Source organism: Temnothorax americanus, unplaced genomic scaffold (genome assembly GCF_048541705.1).
Source record: "Temnothorax americanus isolate GAGA-0224 unplaced genomic scaffold, ASM4854170v1 Scaffold200, whole genome shotgun sequence".
Classification (NCBI taxonomy): Eukaryota; Metazoa; Arthropoda; class Insecta; order Hymenoptera; family Formicidae; genus Temnothorax; species Temnothorax americanus.
In genome coordinates, this window is record NW_027509340.1 from 64,499 (window position 1) to 91,590 (window position 27,092).

Here is a 27,092-nt window from a genome sequence, read left to right on the forward strand (position 1 = left end):
TTAAAATAAGATTCCCACCTTTTATTTTAATACAGATTCTCTCACAAACCTAGAGTTGACCTTTCGTTAAAAAAAATGGCAAAAGATGATAATTCTTGAATTATAAGCAAATAAAATATCGCGGTTTTACTTTTATGAAGCTAAATAGATTTTGTCTCAACAAAATTTTAATCTTTAAGTATGAAGAAAGACAACTCTTTTTAATCAAATCTTTGCTAAGAAAATGTCAAAAAATTTTCAAATAAATTTGATTCGACTGCTCGACCTATCCTACACATTTTCTGTATATCTTTTCTGGGACATACTGTATAAGAGAACATTGATATCGGTCTCGTGGAACCGCTCGCGGAATGAAGTCGCTCGCAGTAACAGATGCGACAGCAGCAAGAAAGACTCGAATAAAGGCGAAGGTACCCTGCATAATGCGAGGAAAAGGAAAGAAACGAGCCAATATTCAGCCGCATCGTTACAGATGGGATTGCAACTACCGTTGCGTGGAACTAGGAGGAGGCGGAGCTCTCTCCGAAGTTCTGTTTGCCTGCAAATTGGCCTCCGTGGTCGTGGCCGATCTATTTCCTCCAGCCCTTCACCTCTTCCTTTCCTCCCCTGGCCACGAAAACAATAGACCCATTCTTGTTAGCCTGGGTGGATCTATAGGGAAACTAATGAAACTCGGGCTCGATCTTGTGTGAGCACCGTGGAATAATTTTGTTCCACAATGCCGAGAAGTTGCATGAGCAATATGGAAACAATTGCGTTTTCTGGATCTTTGGTCTTGAATGGCAAAATGTATTTGAAAGTATGTCGTTTGCAGATGTATCGTAAGAGAGTATTTGAGATAGACCGTGACTATTTTCGTCTAACGTATAATATCAGCGTAGAACGTTGCTTGTGAATTTGTTCCAAATGACTGTTGTAAGAAGAAAACTAAACAGTCGGCGTTGGTATTCCATATTTCATGTCTCTTATATTTATTTAGGATAAGACAACACGAGGGGTACGTGCTTTTTAATGTTTGCCTGGTTAAACATATACCGTGCAGGATACCCTAAAAATTTTATTCAGGTCTCATAAAGTGCGTCTCGCTTTTCGGCACTTTCCGAAGTATTTTTCTCTTCCCTTTTTCCTTCAAATTGGCTTTTATATGTATATGACTCTTGGTGCATTTAAAATAAGAATATATCCAGTCGAACAGAGCGAGTCTACTGCAATTCAATATTTCTGAACTATTTTTTCACGACGGCAAAACGGAAATGCATTGACGCGCTCTTTTGCGAGTCAATTCTCGATATGTCACGCACGTCGTGCGAACGCGCCCGCCATCGGTCTAATAAAAGAACGGCTAATGTTTAATTCAATGTTCCACACGGCACGCCGAATTGCCGATGAGCAGACGCGTGGAGACCCGTTGCATTAATAAAAAGATGAAATTGCATATCGAATATGCGCTTAAATAAATTTATAATTAAAATTTTTGGCCTAGTAAGAAATAACTAAATAAATAAATTATAAAATATTATTTAACGTATCTCGTTTAAAACAAATCTCCAAAATAAAATATGTGCTTAATTTATTTATATCACGAACTCAATATATATATATATATATATATATATATATATATATATATTATATATATATATATATATATATATATATATATATATCGCAATTGATAAACTCGATCAATAAAAAAATTACATTAAGTTGTCATCGCAAAAGCAGATGTATTAATTAATCGGGCAGTAAATAAGAAATTAACGATCAATTCCGTACAAGTGAAAACGAGTTCCCGTAATACATCCATTTCTTACGAAAAAGGTGAGCGGTGTAAAAGACGCGATTCCGTAACGCGTAAGGCGACGCGTAAGAAGAGACGGCTATCATGCAGCCTTCTGCACGTCAATACGCAAGAGTTTTATAGCGGTTATTAAAGCGGGTTAGGCGTGAGGGCAATAATGCTACACTTTGCTCGTACACTTAGCACGTACGTTTTAAAGTAAAATATTTGCTTCCCGCCACGGAGCCCCGGACAATAATCCAAAGGGGAGCCGCCGCGCCGCGACCCGGAATGCATTCCTCTTTAACACCACTCGCATATTCAACGACGACACCTCGACGCCGGTCGACGTGTCAGAGTCCAACGACCCACGAGGTCAGGTAAGAATTATTGTGATTCTACATGCGTGCAGACGAACGTAGTCCTGCCGAAAGACCGTCGCGGCGGGTCCTTAACCGCGGAATCGTCGCCGGCATTGATAATCAAGGGTTTTTTGACGAATTCAGCCGCTTAGAAAGCCTCGCGTACCTCGCGTGTACCTCGCGTCTACAGCTGACATTAATAGAATTTCAATCTTGCCGAGAATGACCTTGACTCGGTGAAGAGTATAGAGGTACCGGTGGCTTAAAAGAGATTTCTACCTGTGTATTCGTTACGTGGAATGTGTAATAAACAAGTATCTACAACGGTTCGACAGTCTGCATTTTCTCATGTGGATGGATGAGCACAGGAATGATAATGGCAAAGTCGTTTAAACTGCCGATCATTGTGGGCGAGTGAGAAATAGTTTTTTCACGCATCATTGCGAGAAGTGAACATCGCATCGCATGGTAAACAGATCGGGAGATCGGCAATTACATTAAAGATGTTCAAGAAACGATACGTTGCCCCAAAGAAAAGAAGTTCCTATACGGTTTTCTAACATAAAATTGGCCTTTTTTAATGTCATAATTTAATCATTGCTTTATTCGAGTTTATCTCCTATCACGTGCGAAGTTACGAGAGGTGAATCCATACATTTACAAGGTGGTACAATTTACACTGATACGATTAACGATATAATAAGCAGCATCTTCTAATGTTGTAGCGATTGGCGTCGATTACCGCTCCGGCTAATATATTAGCTATCTCGATGTCCCGAAGTGGGATCCGCGCAACGTAATCACGCCGTCACGTTACACGCGAGATACACCTGCGTTACAAACGATCTTACGCCGAGTCGCGTCCACGTGCCAAAAGAGTCGCCCACACAAACGCTTCGGAAGCGAACGACCCCGGAAACAATCCGGAGGAGGCTAAAATCCAGAGTACATTCGTGGAGTACACATTCGACAACTCACCAGGCAATTGATCATCGTGCACAGGACGAGGACCGTCCCACGATTTCCGCGCATTATTTCCGCTTTGCTGGCCACGCGGCTCCTCTCGAGTCGAATCGATTTCCCGCTTCACCTGCGGCCGTACTACGCGCATATATCACCGCCGATAATGAGCGCGATCGTTAAGCGCGTTGCCCACAGGGGGGTTGGTTGCGTGACGGCGGCACGAAGAGGATGTAAACAAGTGTGTAGCGGCCGGTGCCTTCTCCGCGATGTGACGCGCGTCTACGCGTGCGTGTGGATGACTGAAACGAGACTGAACGGATCCTCGTCGGTCTGGCTTTTGGCGCGAGAGCAGCAAGAGGAACGGAAAAGCGGCCAAGACGGGGCACGGGGCCCGTGCGCTCCCACCTTCTCCTCGCCACGGTCTTGGAGTCCCTGTCTTCTGAGCTACCTCTTCTTCCTCCGCCACCTTCTTCGTCTTCTTCGTCTTCGATCTCGTTTCAGTCAAACGAAGATGGGAGACGAAGACAGTTGCGCTTCGATGGGTACTTTAATTTAAAATATTGTTCAGATAAATCTATTACATACACAGATTTGTTCTATTTATATTTCGAGTTTATTGTATATAAATAAATTAAGATAACACAGTTTGTTTTGTCATTATTTTACACTAACGTAGACAGATACGAATTATATATTCTAAGACAATACTAGTTTTAATTGATGTTAGTGTCGGTACAGTGCGTTCCGCGACAGAACATTTGTACGGTAAAGCTCTGCATCCAGCTCACAAAGCCGTAGCTAAAGGTTCAAGATAAATAGATAGAGAAAGGGAGAGAGAGAGGTTTGTCACAATTTTATCATACAAACTTTCTTTTTTTTTCTAGTTTTTCTTTTTCCTTCAAAGTGCTTTGCTTGGCTTTGAACGTTTAGGAGTAATGTTTATCAGTAACCATTTATTTATAGAAAACATTTTTTGAAATGCTTTTATAAACAGAGGAATATTTATAGTTTAAATGCTGTTCTACACGTAACGTTTTGTCGTCAGTCTTGCATGATCATGCCAGACCGATCAGACAAAACGTTACGCGTGAACGGTAGGTTTGACGACCTCACAAAAGACGGACGAGCTTTGTTTTCAAGCAAGACGGCAGACAAGTCGTTACATGTAGACGCACATCCGTCTAATCGGTCAAATTCCGCGACTTAGAGCTTGTTTAGAAATTATAGTTGTATACTTAAGCTCCTGCTCCCAGTCGCTAAAAATCTTAACCTTGCGGCGAGTCTCTCATAGGATGATGGCTCTTCTCATGGCAGTGTCTTGTTTTTTTATTTGGGGTTACTAGCGTTAATAGTTTGCAGTACGTGTCCATATCCATACGTAAATATAATTACGCCAATCTTCTGGTTCCTGCTATAATTCACGGAGCAAATTGACATGAGAGAATCTATCCCTCTCGAGCAACCATTCTCGAGACCACTGTGAGCAATGCGCAAATTTCTTTTTTCTCAACCCTTACAGGAATTTAATACTGTAAGTGATATTTGACTAGTGATTAATTACTTATTTCGAGTATTAAAAGTACTGTTTTTAATGATTTTAATACTCAAAATAAGACATTAATTATTAACCAAATAATCACTTACAGTATTAACTTTCTGTAAAGGAATCTCAACGCGCATAATTAAATTATCATGAAATTAACGGTGCTTCATTTATGGTGTTTTTGGGAAGACTGAGCAAAAGACTAAGCGAAAGACTGAGCATGAGTAGTGTACAGCCGCGTGTTTTGCATCGTCAAAATTACCTTATCATGCAAGACTGAACGTTATGTGTAGACCAGCCTTAAGATTAATTAGATCCGAAGCTTCTCTTCTCTTTCTTTGTCTTTTTTTATATTTCTTTCTGTGGAACATTGGTCTTATTATTACTGGACAGGAACCGACACGATTAATTATTTAACAAAAAGGATATGCTTCAATTAGAAATAGTTTTCAGATATTCTGGATAATTAATAGAAATAGATAAACACTTTTTTTTTTTAAGGCAAACGTTTATTTAAGTTCTTTAGTGAGTTAGAAGCTATCATTTCTTCTTTTCTCCTTCTCGGTTTTTCCACGTATTCTGTTTTCTCGCGATAACAAATAGAGCGAAACGTATCTTTTTTATTTACTAAAGCAAACATCTTCCGCATTTTCTGAAAAATGTAATAAACACAGCTGCGTGTCCTCGTTGCGTTTGGAAAGCGGGTGAGATCTAATCCGTCCTGATAATAATAGCTCGTACAACACGCAAGAAAATTGACACAGAGCCGCCGGACAGAAGAGCGGCAAGAAACCGGCGGCCGGCTAAACGCAACATTTTACGGCGCATCGCAAGTGGAATCGCTGTGGTGTGCGACTCGAAAGGCGTATAGACGAGCGAAGAAACGTCGCTTTGGCGAACAGGAAGTAGCGCGGCGTGGACTACGTCGGAATGCAAATGGAGGATCCGCGCGAACTGCGAAGTGCTATAGGTGGCCTACAAGAACAGGAACGAAACAAAGCGCGCGAGCGGATAAGAGCCTCGCGCGGAAGTGCGCTTGCAAAAGTGGCCGCGGGAAAAAGCTATACGGACTGACTCTCGTTAAGGACGTTCTCTCGTCCTTATACTAGAGAAAATCGATTTTCTTAGGATTTTCTTGAAACTGTGAATATACGTTAATTTATGTGTGCTTTATGCGTGGTATAAATTTCAGTACCTCTTCCGGTATAAAAAATCAAGATACTGAGCCTCAAAGTTTCAACTTTTACTAATAAAAAGATTTTCCAGGCCAAACGGTAAGAGATACGAAGTTGGCCAAGAGGACCAAAGTTGCTCCTTTCGTCGAGTTCTATAAGGAAAAAATGCCAAAATTTAAAAAAATTAAATTTTAAATTTTTTTTTGAAACTCTGAGGCTCAGTATCTTTATTTTTTATACCGGAAGAGGTACTGAAATTTATACCACGCATAAAGCACATCTAAATTAACGTATATTCACAGTTTCAAGAAAATCCTAAGAAAATCGATTTTCTTTAGTATAAGGACGAGAGAACGTCCTTAATGCATAAATTCCTCGTGGATCTTCGCGGTATATTCTGCGCGCTCGGTTATCTCTATCGTCGATCGCGATCGATCCTGCCGACGAAACTCGGATAGAATCCCGATGGATCGTTGGTAGCGGATCGTTCCAGGACGATGCTCCGGTAATCATTACCCCGGGGTAACGTACCAAACGCCCAATTCATTACTGCGAGATAAGTGAGCGAGTTATATCCCAGACCGTTTGCGGCTTAGGTACGTTGCGAATCCAAGTGTGTTATTTTTACACGCGTAAACGTCTAAAAATGACATATTTGACTAAAGCTCTTTTTACATGTTTTTTTCATGTGTTAAATTAACATGTTTAATCATTATTAAATTAAAAAAAAGGGTGCAAATTACAAACTTGCACATTGCTTCCTCATTATTACAGGAAGCTTATTTTATTTAATGTATAAATTTAATGTATATAAGGAAGCTTTTATTTTATTTAATGTATAATTATTAGTATTTATTTTTTTGGCTTTCTCATAGAGGAAGCTTTGTGACCAAAAGGTTCTACTTGCACACTTAAAAACTATAAAGAAGCCCGATATCTCTGTATCGTTCTCGTTTAATTATAGATGAAAAATTGTCTTTCCCGCGCTTTGCGAGTTGTGAACCCGGCTTTAGCTCCGCTCTGATTCGCTATCGTTCAGGAGGGCGCTCAGTTATAGCGTTTTCGATTTGTGACTCAAACCGACTCGGGTCGCATCATGTATACAGGACTCTAGCATCATTGACGTGGAATACATACATATCTATGTATGTATTCCATGTCCATTGATGCGACCCGAGTCGGGTCGAGTAGTAAATCGAAAACGCCATTAGTTTATATCTTATATTGCGGAAGAATCGATTTCTCGATCGATATATGTAATGGTCACGGTGTCACGCCCCAGAAAAAACGTACACGATTTCTACGTACAATAAAGACAATTGTTTAAGTACACACAATTAAGTTAATTAATTCGGAAGTAAGCAGGTGCTGTACCAGCACACAGTGCCTCTCTAGCGAGTGGAATAAAATCGCAGGAGCTCGCAAATACAATCTCAATATTTGCGGAAGTTAAAGCAAATTTACCGAAATTTCTATAACTCCAGAACTAATCAACCAAATTTTAACGAATTATATATGAAATATAAGGGTAGAAAAGACTAAAAAATATAATAAAATTAGAAATAGATCGATATCTCCAAATTTGCGGAAATTAAAGCATAAACAAACATTTCTGCAAATTCAAAATTTTATTAAAAAAGAACCCCTTGATTATTTTTATTAATTCTATTATATTCTTCAGTTTTTTCTACCCCTATTTCATATATAATTCGTTAAGATTTGGTTGATTAGTTCTGGACTTATAGAAATTTTGGTAAATTTGGCCCATACACACACACACACACACACACACACACACACACACACACACACACACACACACACACACACACACACACACACACACACACACACACACACACACACACACACACACACACACACACACACACACACACACACACACACCTCCCCCCACACACACCCCTCCACACACACACACACACACACACACACACACACACACACACACACACACACACACACACACACACACACACACACACACACACACACACACACACACACACACACACACACACACACAAAAACACACCACCACACACACACACACACACACACACACACACACACACACACACACATACCTACACACACACACACACACACACACACACACACACACACACACACACACACACACATACCTACACACACACACACACACACACACACACACACACACACACACACACACACACACACACACACACACACACACACACACACACACACACACACACACACACACACACACACACACACACACACACACACACACACACACCACACACACACACACACACACACACACACACACACACACACACACACACACACACACACACACACACACACACACACACACACACACACACACACACACACACACACACACACACACACACACACACACACACACACACACACACACACACATACCTACACACACACACACACACACACACACATACCTACACACACACACACACACACACACACACACACACACACACACACACACACACACACACACACACACACACACACACACACACACACACACACACACACACACACACACACACACACACACACACACACACACACACACACACACACACACACACACACACACACACACACACATACATACATTTTTTAAAATTGCAATTTTTCGACGTTTTAGAACATTCTGAACACATTCAGAAAAACAAAAGAAAATTTTTGGTAATTATGCAGTAATAGGGACCACCCTCCGATGACCTTGACCTTGAGATATGTTGTCAAGGTTACTCTCCTGAGTGACCTTCAGAAGGTTTTAACCGTCGCTCGTTCTTTATTAAAAAGTTATTAACAAAAAAAAGTTTGGCGACCTCACCAATTTTAATGACCTTGATATATGTTGTCAAGGTCATGACCCCGAGTGACCTTCAGTAGATTTTAGCCGTCGCTCGCTATTCGTTAAAAAGTTATTAACAAAAAAAGTTTGGAAAATATAGCAGCTATTTTGAGTATTGGAAGGCATAAATAATTAATATATACGTGTGTGTGCCCTGCTTTAAAGAAAATCACAACTTTTTTAAAGCAGGGCACACACACATGTGTGTATGCTTTATAGAAGTTGTGATTTTCTTTAAAGCAGGGCACACACACGTATATATTAGTTGTTTATGCCTTCCAATACTCAAAATAGCTGCTATATTTTCGAAACTTTTTTTGTTAATAACTTTTTAACAAATAACGAGCGATGGCTAAAACCTTCCGAAGGTCACTCAGGAGGGTGATCTTGACAACATATGTCAAGGTCAAGGTCATCGGAGGGTGGTCCCTATTACTGCATAATTACAAAATTTTTTTTACGAAAACAAAGCTTCCTCTATGAGGAAGCAAAATTAATACGTTCAATCGTGTTAAATGACGTAATTTAACACATGAAGAAACATGTGAAAAGAGCTTCAGTCAAGTGTGTCATTTTTAGACGTTTAAAAATAACACACTTGGATTTGCAGAGTAAAAATATCTCTAAATAGCCCATTTTGAATTTGTCAACAGGCGCCAGCTTCAGCCGTCGAATTCTTTCTCGCGGGGGGGAAATATCTTCTTTTCTTATCTCAATACGGTAACAGTTACACATTTATATTTCAGGCTACGGACGACGATCTCTAAATGTAGTAAACATCGAAAAAATAAAATTCGAGCAATTAGAGGGAAGAACACTATTTATAGTTAAGCTTAGATCTTGTAGCCTATAATAATAATAATATTGTGTAAATTTCATGTACTTTTCCAAATCTCACTTATCTATTATTAAAATTTGAGCGTGGAGAAAGTTAGAGTATAAAGAAGATTCAAATTATAACTAGAACGGAAAATATACCGCAAAGCACACTACGAATTTTTTGGTCACGCGATTAATCTTTCTTATTGCTGCCTTTCGACCGCATTATTATTTGCAATTATTTTCATAATCAGTTACATTGTGTAATACAGTTGAATGTACGTTGTAGCACAATTATGAGTCGCAATTTATCACTCTTTTTCTACCGCGCGAAAGTACGTGCAATTCATGTACTTTTATTCCGGGAAGAATCCAGATAATGATCGAGATCATTAGTTTTCCCTGCAAAAAAGTTTCGCGTTTTCGTGCGGTGTTATTTGCAGCCTGATTCGCGTCTGCCTGACACGAACCTCTTATTTGATCTATCAATCTCCAGCTAAATCCTAACTAAACCAAAAGCCGAACTCCGATGAGAAAGCGCTTTCATCTAAACGGGATTAAAAATGTCGAATAATTTTGAACGTTTTCTATGTTACTGGCTTATATCTGTCCTTGTATGGACAAAGATATATAGACAAGAATAGACAATTATAGTATCTACATTGCACGATAATAGATCTACACGCATAACTTTTTTGTTAGAGGTCTAATTCTAATTCTGAGAACCGTGTTTCTTGATGTAATCCGTCTTCCATGACCGTCTCATTTTGTAACAATAAATTGTAGAATTTTTATATGAAGCAAAGTCACGAGTCGACGTCTTATTGTCTGCATTTCTGAAATTATTTTCGTTCTTGGTATAAAATCGACTGTGTTGGAATGCATTAGCACATATATTTTAACTTTAGAAAAAGAGTTTTAAATCCTTAAAACCAATACAAAATATGCGTTTAGTAAAAATGTCGGTATTAGAGACAGTTTTAGGATCCTTTTAACTCCTCAAATTCTCGCGGATGCATGTACGCGCGACCGGCGTCATCGCCGAAATCGGGCTAATCCGGCCGCGGTCGATCGCTGCGGGTAATAACGCAGTCTTGACAGACGCAGCAGCCTGCGGTTTGCGGCATTCTACACGGTTGTAAACACCGTTACAATTTTAAACAAATGTTTTCCGGCGGCCGGCCGGCCATCCATCCATCCAGCCAGCCGGCTGGCGATTCCGAGTTGCTCCGGCATGTTCGTGATCGGATAATTTTGCGGACCGGCGCGGCGGCGAGAGACGCACTCCTAGCTGTTTAACGCGAACCGTCATCGACACGCAAGCACGCACGCACGTACGATGTGGATGCGTTGTGTTGCGTTGCGATGTGATTCGGTGCAGTGCACGCGTTATTTTACAGTATACCACCCGGCCAGCAGCCGACCTGCTCTCAATGAGCGCTAATGGAAAATATTTTTCTCCGTTTGCGGTTTTAATGCGTTGTACCGTTCGGCCTATTACTGTTTGATTTCAGAATATCTTTCTTTTGCGCGCGCGTGTACCTATATGTATATAACGATACCGCATTGTGCCTCTATCCGTGTCATTTCGTCTCGAAGCCAATTACCCAGTCAACGATACGAATTATACGAGCAAATGGGAAGAAATGAGGAATATAATAGTATCTTAGACAATAAAGCGTCCAGAGAACGTTTTAACTTTTTAGGACGATAAAGTAGTCTGATTTTATATCGAAGAACGTCTTAAGTCTGATCATGGAAAATTTTATTCCATCTAGCGAATGAAATGACAGTACAGAGTTTCGAAATCATAATTAAGACGATCTAAATATAACGTCGGGCTATATGAATATATCGATCACAGTTTTTCATCGAGTTACGCGTGTTTCTTTTATACGCGGATCTCTGATAAATACAGTTTGGATGGTAAAATTAGGATAGACGATCAATGAATGGTTGTAACTTTTGTCATTTTTATGGTAATATAAAATGATATAAATAACATATACTTTTTACACAAATATAAAGATATGAGACTCTGTCAGTTTGTAATTAGTTTTATATCACGTTATATTACCGATACAATTTACATACAAATTAAACTAATTATTTATTAGATTTGCTATCATATTTAATAATAAAATCGTTATTTTAATATTATTCTTTCATTACATACACTTTAAGAGTACATTTTTACGTGTAAAAATTTAAATTTTATATGAGATATGCGACATGAAAATATATTTATATGACGAAATAATATTTTTATTTAAAAAAGAAATAATATTATGCAATAATATTTTTTTCATTGACGCATATCTATTTTACTACAAAATCATTAAGTAACAATGATTACCGATTGTATAATTGGATTGTATTAAAAATATTATATCGTTACTTTCAATTTTTTACTTTTATATTCAATATCTTTGGAAAAGTTTAATTTATGCAAATAAGTAAATAAAACGGTCGCTTATTTTCACTGCGATAAAACACGGCCACCTTTCTCGCAGCGGAAGGAAGAAATTCTCGGTTGCGGCGGAACGGCGAGATATAGGAGAGGCGGCGAGATCGTGAACGATCCCGAAGAATTTCTTTTCGGCGGACGGATATTCCGCGCCACGCTTTTCTTTACGGTGACTTTGGAGCCCACCGAGCAGGTGTCGGTCTCGAATCGGATGGCCAGACAAGCTAATAGGAGGCTAGCATTTCTTGCATCCCAGCGACATCCTCATAAACGATTTAACGTGGTTTTGGCTCGTATTTTTTGCGCCGTGCACTTTTCCGATCATCCATCCGCCGCGCCGATCGATCCCAGAAGCGCTAAACTTGCACCCTTGCGTCGATCATTTAGTACAGTTTAGTTTAAATTATATTAATGAACGATAAATTCGATAAATATATTTAGCATTTTTGTTCCCGTATGACTTAACTAATGCCTTAGGAAAGTAAGTTACTATTTGGATCTTGGTGAACTTGAAATGCTCGTGTCAACGTCCAGAAGCGTTTAAACTTGTACTCTAAGCGTCATTTGATGCCGGTTCAGATGAGGCTATAACTAACGATAAACTCGACTTTGGTATTTTTATTTCCATGTGATTTAATTAAGTTCTTGGAAAACCAAGTTACTTTTTAGGGCCTTCGTAATACTAATGTCAACATTAATTCTTGAGAGCAAGATAATTATTTCTTGAGAGCAAGATAATTATTTGTTATCTTTAACATCCGTTCGTATAAATTAGCTCTGCGTAACTGTAATAGGTCCAGCCTCCAAGTCAGAATTCCGGAAACGGCTTTAGTCAACGGCAAAGTCAACGAACTGCGCGAGACGCGACACAATAGCACTTTGTTTTATATTACAGCGTATGCTACTTGTTGTCGCTAATCTGTAATGACGCCGGTGAGAAAGAGAGAAAGAGAGAAAGAGAGCGAGAAAGCCTGGGCTCGAAGCGTGAGCGAGTGTGCATTGCTTAAACCAAGCCCGCCACCGCCGCCGCAGCCGCAGCCGCAGCCGTTGCTCAAAAATTCCACGCGAACGGCCACGAAACGTGTCGCACAGTGTGATTTCGTAACGGGAAATGTGGCCGGCAATGTGTGATGAGGTAACGACGGAATAGTAAAGTGTCACTGTTGTTGTCCCTACGAAAGTCGCGGCACTGTTAAGGGATGACAGAAAATTTTTATTAACATAGCAATAATAACATGGATTGGTAATTTTTACATTAACCCTAGAAAGCTAATACTTTGTAAAATTAACGACGCGTAAATATAAAATGTATATGGCTAAGAAAGCAAAGTAAAATGTTGTTTTAAACGTAACAATGCGGACGTTAAATAAGGTCAGAATTTTTTTGCTTCTTTACAATATTGAAAGAAATATATTTATATTATTAATCATTAAAAAATACCAATAAATATCTTCTTTTAAAGCAAAAAAGAATGGTCATCAAAATGACAACTACGCGTTAACTTTAATGTTCTTGATATCTAAATGTTAGTTCTCTAGAGTTAACGGACACCTCATCGCCGATGATCTTGACTTTGTTATATATGTTATAAGAATGTTGATTAATGTTTACTTTGTTTTAATTGCCGGTCTCATACCATTAAAACACGTACATTAATTAATATCCTTGCAACATATATAAATTAAGGTTAAGGCAAAATACCCGTTAATATAAATAATTACCCACATGTATTCATGCATGATACTATAATATACCTTTCCTGATGAAAATTGCCTTTGAAAAAATTGTGTCGAGTTTACCCCGGTATTTTTCAATTTGAAAATTTGTCTTCGCGTCACTTTTCCTTTCCTGAGCGCAAAACTAAGCGATGTACAAACAAAATTTCCTTGTTGTGGTCACACCTCCTAAAAATAACGTAGTGGTCACACGGGGTCCAATGGACCCCACAACAGTTGCCATTTGCGTTCTTTTTGATGTATCTACTCAAACCTCGAACTGGAATTTAGTTTATGTGACTTCCTCTTTATAATCCAATAATTTAAACAATTTTTTTATGTTGAAAAAACGCGAGAAAAAAATTTTTTTTTCGAGAAATTTGACTTTTTTTTTGCAAAAATATTAAAATTTTTTTAGATAGATCAAAAAAACTTCCTGCGTTTTACTCTCAAAATAGTATACTTTTAAGAAAAAAAAGCCTGGGGTCCACTAGACCCCATGTGACCACAACGGGTTAGCAATTTTGTACCTGAAGGAACGCTCTTTAAATGTGTACTATTAAATTTGCTTGAAAATTTTAATTAATTGTTGAAAATTGCCTTTGAAAAAATGGTGTCGAGTTAGCCCCGGTTTCCTCTACTGTGGACACATAGCCCCCGTAGACAGATAGCCCCGGTCTTCCCTAATGTATAAAATATTATTTATTATAAATATCATATACTTGAATTTTAGAAAATAAAACTGGATTATTGGATTTGAAAATCAGATTTTTAAGTACATTTTAAACTGGATTCTGTCCCTGAGTAGAAATTTATCCGGGCGTCCCATATTCAATGCTGGCCCCGTATGGGCATTACTAAGGCATCCAAAATAAGGGCTTGTCAAACTCAAGCCCATTTAGGGCCTAGTTAGAACTTAGTTTTTGTTTTTAATTTGGGTATGTCTAACTATAGCCCATACAGGGCCCAGTTTGGTCACGACTTTTCTCCCAAGACAGTTTTATGTAGGATTTCCTAGTTGTAGCCCATACAGGGCCCAGTTTGGTCACGACTTTTCTCCCAAGACAGTTTAATGTAGGATTTCCTAGTTGTAGCCCATACAGGGCCCAGTTTGGTCACAATTTTTCTCCCAAGACAGTTTAATGTAGGATTTCCTAGTTGTAGCCCATACAGGGCCCAGTTTGGTCACGACTTTTCTCCCAAGACAGTTTAATGTAGGATTTCCTAGTTGTAGCCCATACAGGACCCAGTTTGGTCACGATTTTTCTCCCAAGACAGTTTAATGTAGGATTTCTTAGTTATAGCCCAAGTCTTTTTGGAAATATAGTTTACAGGAAGTAATAAAAAGAAAATAACTATGTGATAAGTGTATCTGCGAAGCATGAAAATTTTTATTATTATTTTATATTATTTATTATTATTGTTATAAGTAAATAGTCTAAATATACACATACAATATAAGTGGGCCCTGTATGGGCTATAGTTAGACATATTTAAATTAAAGCGTCTCGAGGAAAACATATAATTGATGACTTAATCGAAACCGAGATAGACTCTATATAAGCATACAAGTCAAACAAAATTATGTTCTTAATTACGGTATATTATGCGTGTGAAGAGTGACATAACGAACCGACTTGTTCTTCGTGGTTTCATTTCAAGTTTCATCATTATTAATTTTCGTTCCACGTAAGTAAGTGGATAAACTAAATTATCGGAAGACTTTGAATAAACCTCCCACGTTTCAACAACAGTCGACTTTTCAGGGAAGAAATATACTTTCCACAAATGGAAATTGCTGTTGCCATTGCTTCAGAGCCATACATTGCTTCAATTTCCATTATATGACCATTGTTTAAAAGAACTACGTTATTTGGAGTTTTGGTTGTAATTGTAATCGAAAAATTAATAGTTACTTTAGTGATGTGTAAAATAGTATTAATAATTTTAAATTTGCAAATTTTAAACTTACTTGGAAATAAAACTTGTTTTTTTAGTTGGGATGCTCGTTCATGTTCTCTCCGACAAACTTGAGCTAACGGTTTGACAGCAGTTCGAAGGGTCCGTTTAATTTTCCCTAAAGTATTTTCAAACGGAAAACAATTGATTCTACTTAAAGAACATCCCATATTGAGAACATCATCAGCTATATGACCAAGATTGTGTATATTTATAACTTGGGCTTCTGTACCATATAACTGCGGTACAAGCAAAACAAATTTTTTCAAACATTTGTTGGCCTTAGCATTAAATTGTACTGCAAGTCGATCGGAACATAAAATTCTGAATGCAAAATGCAATAGTAAGAAGTGCCTGTATAAATATTTGGAAAGAATACCTCGCAAAACAATAGGACCGCAATACAGTAAAAAGAACCTGAACTCAGTAGCTTTCCACTGACGAACGCAAAAAATTGATCTGGTTTTTCTTTGAAACTCTGACGGTAGTTGTGATCGTAAAGAAAGAAGCTTTTGCGAAATCTTTAGTTTTTGGATTGGACTTAATCTGATGTTTAAATTAGAGCCGTACATGAGCATCTCCAGTATTTTCTTCATCACACCTACGCAAGTGCATGAAATCGAGAATAAAACTAGTAGTCATATCTATTGCAGGTTTTATTTTTTCTAAAGGAGATTTTCCCATGTGATGTTCAGGATCATCCTTATTACGAAATGATTCATTTGTCCTAGCTGGATAATCAACACCTGGATATATTACTTTTGAAGTCTTTTTCATTAAATCCCGCCCAGATAGCAATTGGATATTCTAAGAGTATTCTGAGAATATCTTACCAGGAAATTGAAATATTCTTAGAGAATATTCGAAAAATATTCAAAAAATATACTGTGATATACTTAGTATAATCTGGGGATGACCGAATGTCCGCTTGCTTCTGATCCTGAGCATATACTGACGATATACGAAAAATATCCTCGGCATATCCTGGCTATATCTTCAGTAATTACAGAAAATATGCTCAGCATATGCAAAGAATATATTTAGAATTATGCGGAAAATATCCCTAGTATGTTTGGAGAATATTCTAAGGATATTCTCCGCATATGCTAAGCATATGGATTAGGTGGTGTCTACAATAAGATTTTAAGACTTAACACTTAAATTTTAAGCCGTAATTTATGACTTCATAACAAATCGAAATCTTTTTAAAGCCTTATGAACAGCTTCGATTAATTATGACGTTACAAATTATGACTCAAAGTTTAAATATGTGTCTTAAAATCTCATGTAGATCCCACCTGTTAGGACAGTGTATGGATTGAATGTGTCTTATACAGAATGTGCATATTATATATATATTTATTGTTATTACTATTTATTTACTTTTTTTTTTTTATAATATATATATACTTTCTAAGTAAAAACATATACTTTCCAAGTATTTTTACTTTATAAGTATACATATATACACATATATATATATACTATCACAGCAGTATTATAACCAATATTTACATTCACCAATGTATATTGCTCATTTAATAAGAAATAATTAAACATATTTTTCTGTTGATTACAAATTTTTAACATTCATTATAATGTAACACAATTCTGTTAACATTTGAACACAAAATTAAATTTATGTATGAATTTATATGTATTTTCCGAAGTATTGCATTTTATTATTGCATCGATAAAAAATACTCTAAAAAGTTTAATAAAATATAATAAAGAGTAACCATTTTTTTCATTTTTTTTTTTAATTAAACGAGATCATATCCAAGGTACAATTAATTAATTAATAATAATATACGCGCTCGTACAAAAAATAAAAAAAGCAAATTAAATTAAAAACTGTAATTATAAAGCGATTAAAACAAATTATCAATAAAAACAATGAACACAATGAAAAGAAATTAATGCAGAACCTGATACGATCTCAACAAAAAAAGCGAGTTTTTAATTTTTTTTTCTTTGTTTTTTTTGCACGATGAGCGCGTTCTTTGGCGTGCGCCAACCAAGTTTTTATTGGTGCAGCAATGTCATCCTCCGTTGTGCCTGTAAATCGTTTGCCGATCACATCTGAAAATAATATATTTTGCTATTTTTAGCATATAATTTTATATAATGTTTAATTATGTATAAATGTGCATAGATTTTAGTCCAGAATAATTATGCCAAAATTTTTGATAGAAATTATAACAAATATCTTTACCCATATATTGCACGTTCATATGCACATATTATTACATAGTATAACCATACCCAGTAGCGACAGTGAGCCATCCGAGTGTCTCAAATCTGAGTGCGCATTCAATACGCTTAGCAACATGACTGTATGGGATATACATACAATATCCCATCATGCACACAGCACATATAACGCCGATACGCTTAACAATGTAGCGGCATACCGCGTGACGTGGGACAAACTACATCAAAGGTGCCAATACTCAGTTTCGCTACTGGATATGGTTATACTGTTATTATTCTGAGGCAAAATCGATGCATTTTTGTATAATTATGCAGATATTTGTTTATCAGGTAGTACAATAAAAAATAGGAAACTCACACAAAATTGCTTTGCATATACGCAAGTCTGAGAAAACTTCTTTCTTCTTGCCACCAACCCAACTAAATTGTTCTGCCAATTCGTCGGAAAACAATTTACGCATTATCTGGATAGACATGTTTTTTATGGTTTTTCCACCAGTTTGCTGAAGCTCCTTTATAACTTGACTTCTGAATTCTTTGTTTGTCAAGTTCTCCTCCAATTCTCGTAAATCGCCATCAATAGTCTTGAGAGGGAGATTTATTAGTACATTCTCCTTTTCATCCAATTCATTATCTTCTTTCCGATTCAATGCTGCAATTGATTCCTTCATTGCATTCAGTTCCCTTTGTACATTTTTCATATCAAAGTTGATGTTAGTTAATGTTCTCACAACGAAGCGTTGATACGCGTTAAAACCTAAAAATAATTAATAACAAATAAAAACTTTTTCTTTAATACAAAGAAAAGGTGCATTTTGATGAAATATGAATTTGCTTACTTAGATCATTAGATGTATGTCTTGATACCAAAGGATCTATTAAAGCAGATGCATTTTCTTGTTGTTCCAATTCAGGAAAGTCGAAAATAATATTATTATCAGTATCTAAAGTTAATTCTGTTATTGCATTCTTAGCTTCATTTTCAACTGCATAAGAATAAATGTGCTGTCCAACGGTACTAGAATTATTGCTATTTTTATTTCCTGCAAATTCCGTATTTTTTTAAATATATTTATTCCGTAATGCATTCTGTAAATCGATACTTTCGCTATTGGATGCATAATTCGGTACACTTTGTAATTCTAAAAAAGAAAAACAGAAAACATATTTCAACATATAGAATTACATTAATAAAAAAAAGTTTTTAAAACATAAATAATTCTTTGTACTGTTTTTCGCTGACACGTTTTGTGAAGTACAAGCAGATTTATTTAAGACTGGTATATTATTGTTTGTTATCTGCAGCGTTGTATCATTTACGACCAAGTGTTGGTTATTATTACTTTTGTTATTGGATGCATAACTTGGTCCACTTGGCAATTCCAAAAAAAAAAAAACAAAGAAAACATATTTCATTATATAGAATCACAGTAATAAAGAAAAGTTTTTAAAACATAAATAATTCTTTGTACTTTTTTTCGCTGACACGTTTTGTGGAGTACAAGCAGATTCATCTGGTACATCGTTTGTTATCTGCAGCGTTGTATCATTTACGGCCAAGTGTTGATTATTATTTTGTATTAAAACAGCTGGAAATTAAAATGAAACATTATTTTTAAAGGAATAATGGGAATCTTGATAAGTAATAAATAAAAAGCATTTATATTTTATGTTCTTATAATGCAAAATTGTACAATATAAATTCTGATTGAGAAATTTTGTTGCGCAGAAATTTTGTTGTTGTTAGTAAATTTAAATAAAATATTAACTTGCGACTAGTAACATTATTTATAACATTTCTGCGTAAATCTGACGAATTAGTATTTTTTATTCTGAATTATTACCTTTCTCTTTCTTTGTCTTGTAAGGATTTTTTGAATTAATGGTTTGAGGAGGAGATGGAAAAGGATCTAATTCAGATTGCATGCTGCAAGCATCGAAGCAGCAGTCAATGCTGCTCGCTCAAAATCCAACAGTTGATTTTGGGGCAGCAAGCATCGAGTAGCATTGGCTGCTGCTCCGATGCTTGCTGCATGCAGTTTAAATTAAGCTTCTTTATATAATACACTTTGTATAATAATCTCAAAATTACATTTAATTTAAAAAATAATGTATTTACTTGATGTCTTTTTATTTTTCTAATTTGATTAGATATTTCCTCCGTATATGTTTCCTTTTTCATACGTGTATATACACACAATGCAAAATAGTTAATTTGATTATCTGTAAAGTATAAATCCTGTAAGCAAAATTAAAATAAATAATTTTTACAACAAATAAACACGCAGTAACATAATATATGTAAGTGTAGTTATAATCAAGTAAATACAATTGTGTGTAAGCAGAGATACGAGTCTGTATTTCTGTATAGAGAATTGTATCTCTGTTAACAATTCTGTGTAAAAAAAAAAGCGTGGTCTACAATACGGAATAAAGCTGGCGTAAGGAGTAAGAGTAGAAGACTATTTTCGATTTAAACTAGCTGGATCAACGACGTAAGCGAAATTAATTAATTTTATTTCTTACTCCTACTTTTACACTCTTACGCTTATGATCTTAATCAGGCTTTTTTTAACCGAAAATAACTTCCGAAAATATTCTTACCTTTTACGCCAGATTTACTCCACGTATTGTAGACCGCACGCTTTAGGCCCGGTCTACAATCAGTCGTATGTCTGAGTCGGATGTCGGAACGTAGCCGACGTACGTTCCGACATCCGACTCAGACATACGACTGATTGTAGACCGGGCCTAACAGAATCGTATCTGCTTACATATATGGTTTCACAAATGAATCAAATACATATACTTACAAATTTCCACAATGGTTTTATCGTCCAAAGAATTAGAGCGCGATAAAATCACGCAAAGAAACCCGCGAGGCGGGAAGGACCACTGCTCGCGGCAGCGATCGATGTGGAATATCACTACTAAGCACTCGCAATCAACGCGAAACAAGTATCGGACGCCCAAAATTATAATTCCTGACGTGCAAGCCTCAGAGACAATTAGGTATAAACGAAAATAGCGTCAAAAATAAACTCAAGAACGTAATAACGAAACCGCGTATTCGGAACACGTGCACACTAAACGAGGACGAGGTACAAGGGTTCAAAATGGCGTCCGGCTGGTATACCACAGCCTAAAAGATGCGCACGCACGCCAGGAATGCGACTGCCGGAAACGTACATGCTTAAGTCCGTTCTACAATACGTCGTAAATCGCAGTCGGATGTCGCTAGTCGCTAGTCGTATGTCGGAGTCGGATGTCGCAACGGAGCCGATGATCCAATGAGAGAATTTCTTTTTCGGAAACGAATTTTCCTCATTGGACCATCAGCCGTTGCGACATCCGACTCCGACATATGACTGATTGTAGACCAGGCCTTAGGGCCACCGCACAAGCTTTGCTGTAGCGCGTTACGTTGCGTACTGGCCCGTAACCTTTAATTCCACACACAAAGAAAAATGTAACGTAACATAATTAAGCATAAGTGAGTGATGACAAATTATTTACTTATGCTTAGGGCCGGTCTACAATGGGTGTTGTAAGTAGTAAGTCGTAAGAATTAACCAATTACAGTTCATTATTCTTCGACCGCAAGAAGAATGATGGACTGTGATTGGTCAATTCTCACGACTCTCGACTTACAACACTCATTGTAGACCGGGCCTTATACATGTTAATTACGTTACGTTTTAATGGAATTCTTATTCCATGGGGGAATATCAGAATTCCACCATGATGCGTTTTCTCTGTGCGTTAATTGAATTAATAATATTGCGGTCAGTATATGCATTGCAGAACAATTGCAGCGAACAGAAAATCGAATGACAGAAAATCCTTTGACTATTTCCCCCGAAGTTCGAGACGGCTTTTTTTTTAAGCAACAATTCGATATATTTTATTTTTGAAATTATATATTTGTATTATTGTAACGAAATTCAAAACACGTACTCGCAGAATATATTTAGAATATACTAAGAACATGCTCAGAATATGCTCAGAATACACTAAGAATATACTCTAAATATACTTAGATTATACTCAAAATATACGTAATAACTTAAAAATCTTTTTACTTTGTGTGATATCTTCAGAATATACTCCAAATATACGAATAATCCTATATACTTCGTATGATATACTCAGTACCTTCTCAAAATATTACGATATATACAGGAGATTCAGTATATATTTAGAATATTTTGAAGATATCTTTTGCTATCTGGGCGAACTCCGTATATAGTGCATCTTTCGCATGCACTATATCCACCGTGACCTTTAGTGCATTTAAGATAAGATCGTGCTGGAGTATCCGCAGCGAAACATTTCAATGTAACAATAAAGGTTTTTTGGAAAAGCCTTATACCATGCTCTTGCAAATAATTTAATTCTGCTATAAACTCTTTTAAATATTCTGATAAGTCTTTTGGTTTGCTATTACCGCAATAGATGGCTACTATAAATGGTTGGTAAATATCAGGTATATAATGTACCTTACATAAAATAGGCCAAAAACATTTTCCCCCCGACCGTGTTAAAAGAAGTCCATCAATGTTGATGATTAATTCAATGTTTCCTTCATGGAAAATAGTAATGCAAGACTCGAGACCGACTGATATACCCATGTAAATAAACTCGCCCGAAATATTTGTGGAATAATCTTTCATTTCAATGATTTGATAATCGGTTGCTGTACCCAAAAAAGTTTTGGAACTTTTTGGTAGTTCTGGGATAAGTCTTTTCCGTAAAATTCCTAATAATTTATCTAAAGCTAAAAAATTGATGTTTTCTTCGATAGCCCATGATTTTAATGCTTCAATTTCGTTGTCATCTGCTTTTAATGATGGCGTAGCAACATTTTCTTCTAGTTCACCGTGAAGATCAGCTTGTAATATAGCTTCTTGAAAATGTATTGCCTGCCTCTCAGATTCCTCGATGTCTTCGGTGATGTACGATTCAAGTTCATCGATTTTGATTTCCTCGGTAAAACCGTGTTTTACTTCTGCAGCACGTATTTGAAATTTAATCTTATATTTTTATTTTATTAAAAAATAATTTTTGTTTTTTATGTAAATATATATATATATATAGTAATTTATATAAATTATATAATATAATTATACTATAATTTATATAAATAATAATTAAAAATAGAAAGTAGTAATCAAAAGTTATAAATAAAAAGTAATTTTATCTATATAGTTCTTTTGTTATCAATCAATTATATGAAAGAAGAAAGCATATACCTGGCAAATGTTTCCTTGCAAGGTTTCCATCCGTTTGTATCAGCGTCATTACTTCCTCGTAATCTTTATTACATTCTTCCTTGAACGCTCGACATTTTTTTTTCGACGTCGAGCTAGTTCTCTTTTACGAAAATCCATGCTCAAGAGTCAAGAGTTTTCATAAAATGTAGGAGATTGTGTTTATACGTGCGATCAGTGATTACTGATTTTATTAAATGTGTTGATATCAGCGCCACGCAGTTGCCTCATTTGTAGCACTGTTGCTACTGCCGGTAATAGCGTTCAACGTTCAATAGCGCGAGACCGCGCCAAAAAACAGAAGAACTGACAAAAGAAGCGCGAGACCACGCGAAACCGCGGGACCGGCGCGGGCGGAACGCCAGTAAACCGAGTGAACGACTGTAGTGAACGACGAGAGGTGTTTAACACGAAAGAGACCGGATTTTTTCATCGAATAATATATAATAATTAAAAGTGTGCAATTCTATTTAGCTGCAAAAAAGTAAATATATAAAGTGACTTGTAATGTGATTTGGACGAGTTTTTATTGCACGTGGAGAAAATATCGTATTTTCAAGGCATTATTATTCTAACCTATAATTTACCTAACGTATAATTATTTTTATTTAGTGAGTAAAAGCGCAAATTCGGACACATTGTACAAAATGGTTGAATTTAAAGAGGAAAAAACTAAAGATGGATGTAAAGTAATAGAATGCGTGCCAATTAGTTCATGGATTACGTACGATCACAAGCTTGGTTCTTGCGTAGTGCAGTACATGGCTCCACCATATTCGACAGAAGATTATAAATTAATCCAGGATCTAATAAAAAGTCGAGTACAACCGCCTGAAGGATGGCCACGATTTTCCGTGAACTTGAAAGGAAATGCGAGTAAGTAATATCACGTACTTAATTCTATCTTTATTTCATGAAGAGTTAATTAATTTTTATTAATATTAAGGCTTCTGCCTCTTACTCACCTTTTCTATACTTGTTTGATGACATCAGAAGCGAGAATTCGCATGCTAAAAATTCTTGCGGTTTTACGTTGAAATAGTTGAAATAAAAAGAGATATATTCATAAAACGGCATTGTATAATTGATTCAACACATTTGTAAAATATACCGAACACTTTCCTTTGGCTTTGATAATCAATAAATAGCTGTAAAATGAAAAATGAAAAAAGACTGTGTTAAAAAGGTAGATTGCATGTCGCATTAATTTTACGGCTATTTAGTGATTATTAAAGCCAAAGAAAAGTGCTCGGTATATTTTACAAATGTGCAAATTAATTACAATTGGGTTTTATAAATATATCTTTTTATTTCAACGTAAAACCGCAAGAATTTTTGGCATGCAATTTCTCGCTTCTGACGTCATCCAACAAGGATAGAAGAGGCGAGTAGGCAGAGAAGCCTTAAGTTAATCTATCAGAAATATCCGTAAAAAATATTATAATAAATAATTTTCTTAAAATTTGTATAATATAAATACTTAAAAATGAAAAAATAAAAAAATAATAATATTTTGTTATATTTAAATATTGTATTTTTAGTGTTTTATAACCATTCAATGTTTTTCACAAACGACCCATGTATACGATTGCAGAATTAACTACAAAGGAAATTTGTTTACAGATACATATAAAGAAGGAATGAGTAAGTTAAATATTCTCCAAGTCCAATCATACACGACAGATTCTGAATCACGAGGGATAGAGAAGGCTCAAAAAGCAATAGAAAGTTTGAAATCTCGGGCAGATGTTGAAAAAATGCTGTCTAAAGAGAATAATGAGTCATCATCTGAATCAAGTACTTGGAAAATGAAGATAGATCTATTATTAAATAGCAGAGAAGTATTAATAATATTTTTAACATTTGTTTATCATATTTAAGGTTATACAGACACATCTAGCTCTGATGAAAAATGGAAAAGACAAACAAAAGACAAAAAAAAATTTGTAATTGAAGATTCCGATGAAACACCTACGCCAACTAAGCCAAAATGCAATTTCAACATGAAACAGAAGACACTGAAAAAACCTGTTACCCAGAAAAAGTCAAAATCTCAAACAGTTTTAAAGAAATCGAAACAATACAAAAATATAATTAATGAACCATACATGTCTTCTGTCAAAAATAATATATCAAATACATCGTTTACATCCAGCCTACGAAAATCTAATAAGAAGACAGTTGAAAATTCGAGTACTACTACTGAAACAATTCAAGAACAAGGTTTTTTTTTTTAGTTATAGAATTTGTTTAATAGTATTTAAGAGGGAATCGTAAGCTCATGTTTATTGACCAAACTGAGCAACCAAAAAATGTTTTTTTATTTTTTATATATTTCGTTCTGCTTTTTCACCTAATATCGAGAAGAGCGTCTTTCGAAAACATACAGTTTTTTATTGTGGAGAAAGATTTTCCATTTTGAGAATTTATGTTGAAGAATTTTGGTAAAATGTATTATGAGATGATGTATACCTACAATGTAAAACACAGATTGTATGCTCTCTTCAAAGCTGCATGCTCTTCTCGTTATTAAGTGAAAGTAGAATGAAATATATGAAAAAAAAATCAAAAATTATTTTGCTTAATAAACATGATCTTACGGATTATTCATAAATCAATTTACCAGAAAAAGGTTCATGACATACGTGTATTTTCCTACTCTCTAACCTTTTATCATTTCAATTCAGCTTCTGAGGACGTTTTTTCTGACATACTGTCGAATGTAGAATTCCCGGAAATGTCTACAGATACAACTTCATTAAAAAAAGTGATTAATATTCTTATAATAATTTATAAACATCTTATATATAAAATATCTAGATTACTTTTATTCATGTTGCTAAATTGTATTAATATTTCAATTGTTCCGTCAGCTTTAACATTTCTTTATGTCGCCATGAAAAAGTTGACAATTGAAATAAGTATGATGAAGAATGACATCCAAGCATTGTGTAACAGTATCGAGCGTTTAATGCTTGTCAAAAATAACCAAATTTCAACTCCAGCCTTTGTTGAAAAATACAACTTTGTCAAAATTCAATCTACTGAAGAATTTAAAACATTTGATTCGGAGTTACAAACAAATAATGAATTCACGAAGGATTTCGTAAGTATATGCTTTGCTATTGCGTTTTATAGTTTCTTTTAATTTGTAAATATAATTATTTTGCAGAAAGATGTATTAGAGCAGTTGATAGGATCAAGTATGAAACAGTCTATTACCGCTGCAGTGAAAAAATTCCTACATCGTGATTTTGCCATGAAATGCACGGCAATAAAACTGTCAAATAACAAATTCGTACTGAAAAACACTCATTTCTACAACTCTCTATTCGGTAAGCAAAATATTTTAAATCTTAAAAATTCTTATAATAAAATTTATAATTAAAATTATATAAAATATAAATTTAAATTATAAAATTTTTTATATATAATACAATTTATTTATAATTAGTTACATTTGACTATTTTAGAGGTAATATGTCGTTACCACAAAAATCCAGATGGCGGAATAATAACAGAAAAAATGTTTTATCTTTCTTTATCATCTTGCCTGACCAATGCCAAAGACTGGGATGGATATCGCAAGCTTCGACAACCAGCAGCAACCCAAGATGAAACATAATTGCGCTCTTTCTCTTTAAATTCCTTTATTTTTTCTAAACTATTTTTTTTACTTTTTCTAAATGTTTTTTCATAAAATGCATAAAGACAAACTTTATATTTTTTTCAGTTTTCTTTAATGAAAAATTTACAAATTTTTTATTTCTTAATTACAAAATTTTTATTTTTTAATTTCTTGTCAATTAAAAAAAATTTTCTTTTATATCGAATATTATAAGTGTTAAGCTAAAAGAGATCAGTCAATTTATCTCATAAAATATATTGTTTGTTTAAATTC

General features: G+C 35.5%; 4 protein-coding genes across 5 annotated transcripts in view; 2 read left to right on the plus strand and 2 right to left on the minus strand.

Moving 5' to 3' along the window:
* Impe1 (Ecdysone-inducible gene E1) overlaps window positions 1-3,657 on the minus strand; it is a 38,693-nt gene extending 35,036 nt beyond the window's left edge. Inside the window, exon 1 of the mRNA XM_077406376.1 lies at window positions 3,121-3,657. Within this exon, the coding sequence (XP_077262502.1) occupies window positions 3,121-3,174 (54 nt within the window). The 5' untranslated portion in view covers window positions 3,175-3,657. The remainder of the gene's footprint in view (window positions 1-3,120) is intronic.
* A 13,970-nt stretch (window positions 3,658-17,627) lies between these two features.
* On the minus strand, window positions 17,628-19,862 carry LOC143897569 (uncharacterized). Of its 2 annotated transcripts, XM_077406378.1 has the most exons (6): window positions 19,766-19,862; window positions 19,394-19,510; window positions 19,151-19,303; window positions 18,761-18,964; window positions 18,280-18,678; window positions 17,628-17,789 (listed from the first exon to the last, which is right to left on the minus strand). In XM_077406378.1, the coding sequence occupies exons 1-6, from the start codon at window positions 19,845-19,847 to the stop codon at window positions 17,647-17,649; spliced, it is 1,098 nt and encodes a 365-aa protein (XP_077262504.1). In that variant the 5' UTR covers window positions 19,848-19,862; the 3' UTR covers window positions 17,628-17,646. The 2 variants fall into 2 exon arrangements, with proteins under 2 accessions (XP_077262504.1, XP_077262505.1); XM_077406379.1 differs by lacking the exon at window positions 19,151-19,303.
* A 2,246-nt stretch (window positions 19,863-22,108) lies between these two features.
* LOC143897570 (uncharacterized) lies at window positions 22,109-26,200 on the plus strand. The gene is made up of 5 exons (XM_077406380.1): window positions 22,109-24,067; window positions 24,815-24,988; window positions 25,073-25,414; window positions 25,879-25,958; window positions 26,065-26,200. The coding sequence occupies exons 1-5, from the start codon at window positions 23,839-23,841 to the stop codon at window positions 26,068-26,070; spliced, it is 831 nt and encodes a 276-aa protein (XP_077262506.1). The 5' UTR covers window positions 22,109-23,838; the 3' UTR covers window positions 26,071-26,200.
* LOC143897571 (uncharacterized) lies at window positions 26,088-27,048 on the plus strand. The gene is made up of 3 exons (XM_077406381.1): window positions 26,088-26,297; window positions 26,364-26,526; window positions 26,665-27,048. Exons 1-3 carry the CDS (start codon window positions 26,088-26,090, stop codon window positions 26,814-26,816), a joined length of 525 nt encoding a protein of 174 aa, XP_077262507.1. The 3' UTR covers window positions 26,817-27,048.
* The last annotated feature ends 44 nt before the right edge of the window (window positions 27,049-27,092 follow it).